The sequence below is a fragment of the Silurus meridionalis genome, chromosome 5 (assembly GCF_014805685.1).
Source record: "Silurus meridionalis isolate SWU-2019-XX chromosome 5, ASM1480568v1, whole genome shotgun sequence".
Classification (NCBI taxonomy): domain Eukaryota; kingdom Metazoa; phylum Chordata; class Actinopteri; order Siluriformes; family Siluridae; genus Silurus; species Silurus meridionalis.
Window position 1 is genome coordinate 12,170,769 of NC_060888.1, and position 6,000 is coordinate 12,176,768.

Consider the following 6,000-nt stretch of genomic DNA (forward strand, 5'->3'; position numbering starts at 1 on the left):
TCCTGCTGATATGATGGAAAACAGTGAGAGCTAAAAAAAAATATAAATAAATTATAAATATTTAGTGTTACATGTCTATTAATTTGTTACTATATATATATATATATATATATATATATATATATATATATATATATATAGTAACAAATTAATAGACATGTAACACTAAATATTATATTTCACACTGTTGCCCCAAATATTTAGTGTTACATGTCTATTAATTTGTTACTATATATATATATATATATATATATATATATATATATATATATATATATATATATATATATATATATATACACACACACTATATACTGTGTGTGTGTATATATTACACACACACACACACACACACACTCTCACCATCCACTTTATTAGTTACACCTTACTAGTACTGGGTTGGACCGCTTTTTGCCTTCAGAACTGCCTTAATCCTTCGTGGCATGGATTCAACAAGCTACTGGAAACATTCCTCAGAGATTTTGGTCCATATTGACATGATAGCATCACCCAATGCTAAAAATGCCAGTTGCTGCAGATTTTTCGGCTGCACATCCATGATGCGAATCTCCCGTTCCACCACATCCCAAAGGTGCTCTATTGGATTGATATCTGGTGACTGTGGAGGCCATTTGAGTACAGTGAACTCATTGTAATGTTCAAGAAACCAGTCTGAGATGATTCGCGCTTTATGACATGGTGCGTTATCCTGCTGGAAGTAGCCATCAGAAGATGGGTACACTGTGGTCATAAAGGGATGGACATGGTCAGCAACAATACACAAGTAGGCTGTGGCATTGACACGATGCTCAATTGGTACTAATGGGCCCAAAGTATGCCAAGAAAATATCCCCCACACCATTACACCACCACCACCAGCCTGAACCGTTGATACAAGGCAGGATGGATCCATGCTTTCATGTTGTTGACGCCAAATTCTGACCCTACCATCCGAATGTCGCAGTTGAAATCGAGACTCATCAGACCAGGCTGCCCATTTGCCTCAAGGTTTGATGTGTTGTGCGTTCAGAGCTGCTCTTCTGCATACCTTGGTTGTAACGAGTGGTTATTTGAGTTACTGTTGCCTTTCTATCAGCTCGAACCAGTCTGGCCATTCTCCTCTGACCTCTGGCATCAACAAGGCATTTGCGCCCACAGAACTACCGCTCACTGGATATTTTCTCTTTTTCGGACCATTCTCTGTAAACCCTAGAGATGGTTGTGCGTGAAAATCCCAGTAGATCAGCAGTTTCTGAAATACTCAGTACAGCCCGTCTGGCACCAACAACCATGCCACGTTCAGAGTCACTTAAATCACCTTTCTTCCCCATTCTGACGCTCGGTTTGAACTGCAACAGATTGTCTTGACCATGTCTACATGCCTAAATGCATTGAGTTGCTGCCATGTGATTGACTGATTAGAAATTTGCGTTAACGAGCAGTTGGACAGGTGTACCTAATAAAGTGGCCGGGGGGTGTGTGTGTGTGTGTGTGTGTGTGTGTGTGTGTGTGTGTGTGTATATATATATATATATATATATATATATATATATATATATATATATATATATATATATATATATATATTTGTGCCATGTCAACTAATACTACTACTACAAAAGTCTTAGCTATTATACCATTGCTCATTTAAATAACAGCTCCCTAACTGCAATACAACATTACAGACATTTATCAGTTCGTCACCATACAAAAATGTTTATTATTTGTTTGTGTATTGAATGAGAGCAACATTGAAATGTCGTTATTTAGTAAAATATTGAATGGTTCCAAACATTCTTATCAGGAACAAATAACAGAAGTGTTAACTGTTATTTTACAAAGAAGTTTCTGTTAAAATATTAAATAAAGAAAAATCTTTGTTGGTTAATGTTCATAATTGACCTTAAAGATTATTCATAGTTTCTTTACAGCACTGACTGAATGAGATGCACTTAACAAGTCAAGTCAAGTCAAGTTTATTTGTATAGCGTTTTTCACAACAGACACTGTCTCAAAGCAGCTTTACAGAAATCAACAGTCAAGGTGAATGGAAAACTCCCTTAGATGTTATGAGGAAGAAACCTTGAGAGGAACCAGACTCAAAAGGGGAACCCATCCTCATTTGGGTGACATCAAGAGTTTGATCATATCTTTCAACAATACAGAACACTGGAGAGTGAGAACTAACATAAGTACTGGAGTATAAGATTATAAGTAAATGTTCTTTCTACAGTCTTTGGTATAAAAGTATGAGCTACTGAGCTCAACATTTGTGATCATCACAGATCCAGCAACAACTTCTCCATGCCAGAGCCTTTAAACACTCCAGGAGGTCCAATGTCAAACTCCACACATGCAGTGGGATCCAATTGGCACTGGTACGTCTCTAGATGGTTCAGGATGTTTGCGAGTTTGGCATCTACTTCTTTAAAGTCCATAATCTTCATGAGGTGGGACGTGACTGGAGCTGGCCAAACCTCAGGATGCCTCGGGATGGGGAGAGAAAGAGAAGCAGTGGAGAGGAATTAGCGTAGCTGCTGTTCATGATATTAACAGCACAAGTTGATAATGTGCATGTGATCAGATGTTCTGGAGCACAAGGTTATGACATGTGTAGGCTTTGCTAAAAAGATATGTTTTTAATCTGCACTTAAACTGGGAGAATGTGTCTGAACCCCGAACACTGTCAGGAAGACTATTTCAGAGTTTAGGAGCTAAATGCTATTCTAGGAACAAGAATAGTCATGCTGATCATACACACCTGACTCTCATTCACTCACTCATCCCATCTCCTATTTAAGCCCCTCACCTCCACACATCATGTTTGTGCATATTCTATTCTACTAGAAGCCCAGAGTTTTGAGATCTCAGGGAGCGTGACGGATTGTAGCGTGTTAAAAGACTGGAGAGATACATAGGAGCCAAACCATTTAGGGCTTTATAAGTGAGTAGCAGTAGTTTGTAGTCTATTCGAAACTTAACCGGAAGCCAATGTAGGGACGATAAGATTGGGGTTATCATATTTTCTTGACCTAGTAAGAACTCTTGCTGCCGCATTCTGAACTAACTGAAGCTTGTTTGTTGATGACGCAGGACATCCACCTAGTAATGCATTACAGTAGTCTATTCTGGAGGTCATAAACGCATGGACGAGCTTCTCTGCATCGGATATAGACAACATATTTCTTACCTTAGAAATATTTCTAAGGTGAAAGAAGGCTGTTTTTGTAACTTGGTTGATATGATTTTTAAAAGATAAGTTTCTGTCTAAAATAACTCCCAGGTCTTTTACTGTTGAAAAAGATTGTTTCTTGGTATAAATTGTCATGGGAATTTTCAATTCAATTAATTTTAAGTTTTATTTGAATAGTACTTTTAACAAAGGACATTGTTTCAAAGAAGCTTTACAGAAGAAAAAGTGGTTATAAAGATGGAATGGAAAGTTAAGTTTGTATAAGTCTGTTCTTTATAGGTTTATCCCTAATGAGCAAGCCAGTGGCTTTCTTTGCTTATTTTAATTTTTGTAGCATTTAAGTAATGTCCTCACTTCATTTTATGTGTTTTTGTCTGTGTGTAAATGTATGTGCAGGAGGATATGAACCTGAACGAAGACCGAAAAGCCCCCTTGCGTGAAAAGGACCTTAGCACTAAACGAGAGATGGTTGTCCAGTACATCTCTGCCACAGCTAAATCTGTAAGTGTGTTATATTTTTGTCATCTGTGATAAAAACTAGACTCTTTGGAGAGCAAAATTGAGTGGCAAAATTTTTCTTTATTGAATTGATTTGAAAAAATACCTGATTCTTGATTTTCTTACTTCCTCTTCTGCTAAAACCATATGTCTGTACGGTGTGAAAAAATACAGACATTGTGATTTCTGTAATTTTATGTATTGGGACTCAGGTCTTAAAATAAGGTAAATACAACCTCAGATGAAGAGCAACACAACATATCACACCAATTCATTATTTATCTTTGGAAAAAAATAAGGCTAAAATGGGTTAGGGTTAGGGTTAAACTCAATGAACTGAAGCAATGTTGTTAAGCCACACAGAACAAGATTACTTTGTTATTGCTGGTAAAGGTGGTTCTGCAAGCTATTGAATAAGGTGCACTTAGTTTTTCACAAATGCCTCCTCCCTTTTGGCTATATTTTTGTCAACTAAACAATGACAGTGTTATGTCATGTGGTATTCATACACACACACACACACACACACACACACACACACACACACACACACACACATATATATATATATATATATATATATATATATATATATATATATATATACATACAGTCGAACCCACTTATCTCGACCTCGGTTAACTCGCCAACCCTATTAGGTCGACGTTTTTGAAGTGGAACCGCCAAATTCTCGCTTTGTCTTTTTTAATCGGTTATGTAGATTTTTTTAAGTCCCCGAACCCTAATATCTCGAGCACAAGGGGGGGCAAATTTGCCACTTACTGTCGGTTAAGTCAGGAATCCCCCTGCCACGCCCCCTTCGGCGGCAGCATTCCCCGAAGCACCCTGCTTCTTCTCTGAGCACTGAGCTCGTCGCAGTCATGCTGATCATACACACCTGACTCTCATTCACTCACTCATCCCATCTCCTATTTAAGCCCCTCACCTCCACACATCATGTTTGTGCATGTTTGTGTGTGCACATCATGTTTGTGCATGATCATATGTGTTGGTTCATGGCGGTCTGTGTAATCGCATATACGTATCCCGCCACTTACCCTTCTTCTTGGACGCCGCATTTTCTCAACGGCACCCCGGATTACCCTGATCCTGCTGTTTTCCATGTTCACGCTGTCTTCCAGCGCGGATCCGTGGATTCTCTACACGAACTGTCTCTGCTTTCACAGAACTTCGTGGACCGTGCTCCCGGAGCGCACCACTGGATATTACTGCTTCGCTACAAGTACTGGGGGATTATCTCCTGAGTATTCTCAATAAACTTTGTTTCCGTTTACTTCGGCTTCCGCCTCCTTATCCGCATTACAGGTTATCTCGATCCGCATGACCAATCAAACAAATTGCGGCAACGCTGTTGTGTAAAAAAAACTCCAAAACCACGTGCATGCACATTCTCATTTAATAACGCACATTAACGTGCTTGAAAAAAATTTCTAGCACGTTAATATATTGCCGCCATATTGGTTTTCGTTTGTCTCGATCATCGGTTACCTCGACGCTTTTTGGCTTCCCCTAGGCCGGCGACATAACCGGGTTCCACTGTATATATACCGTAATTTCCGGACTATAAAGCACACCCAAATATAAGCCGCACCCACTGAATTTTACAAAGATTTTTATTTTAAACATAAATATGCTGCATCTGTCTATAAGCCGCACACATTTTCTACATTGAAACTAATAAACTTTACAGAGGATTTAATAAAAGACTGTTACTGTTACACGGCTTGCATCTAAACAGTAGCCTACCAAGAAAGTCATTGTTCACTGTCTTCCTCCTTCCTTTCACAACAATTTCTCTCGAGAGTTTATCTTTTGCCATCGTCGTGCATTTAAAAATCACCATCGGTAAAGCTTTTCTCCCGATGCCATGCAGCTCAGAACACATGGTTGTTTTCAGCGTGACGAATGATTCGCATTTCCTGTTGACAGTGCGAGTGAGAGGCAGGTCAAACGTCAGAGGAACATCATCCATATTTATGATATGGTGCGGTTTGATTCAGTGGCAGTGCACCCGATTTGATATAAATAATTTCATTGGTTCACCTGAACCGTTCGGCAATTTCATTGGTCTACAGTTTTTTTGGCTTGAAGCTTGTGAAACTGGGAAAAACCCGGGAAAACCCATAAATTAGCCGCTTCATTGTTTAAGCTGCCCGGTTCAAAGCGTATCTAAATATATATAGGAGAAGGAGAGGAGCAAGACTTCTACAGAGAAAGCAGGGAAAGGAGAAGTGTAGGAGAGTGGAGGTTAGGTACTATGACAGGTAAAATTAGAGAGTTAGCTTATA

General features: G+C 39.0%; 1 protein-coding gene across 7 annotated transcripts in view; it reads left to right on the forward strand.

Annotated features, from left to right (window-relative positions):
• diaph2 (diaphanous-related formin 2) overlaps window positions 1–6,000 on the forward strand; it is a 288,518-nt gene that overhangs the window by 16,771 nt on the left and 265,747 nt on the right. For all 7 annotated transcript variants that reach the window (XM_046849151.1, XM_046849150.1, XM_046849156.1 and 4 more), the window contains one exon: window positions 3,590–3,694. In XM_046849151.1, the coding sequence (XP_046705107.1) occupies window positions 3,590–3,694 (105 nt within the window). The remainder of the gene's footprint in view (window positions 1–3,589; window positions 3,695–6,000) is intronic.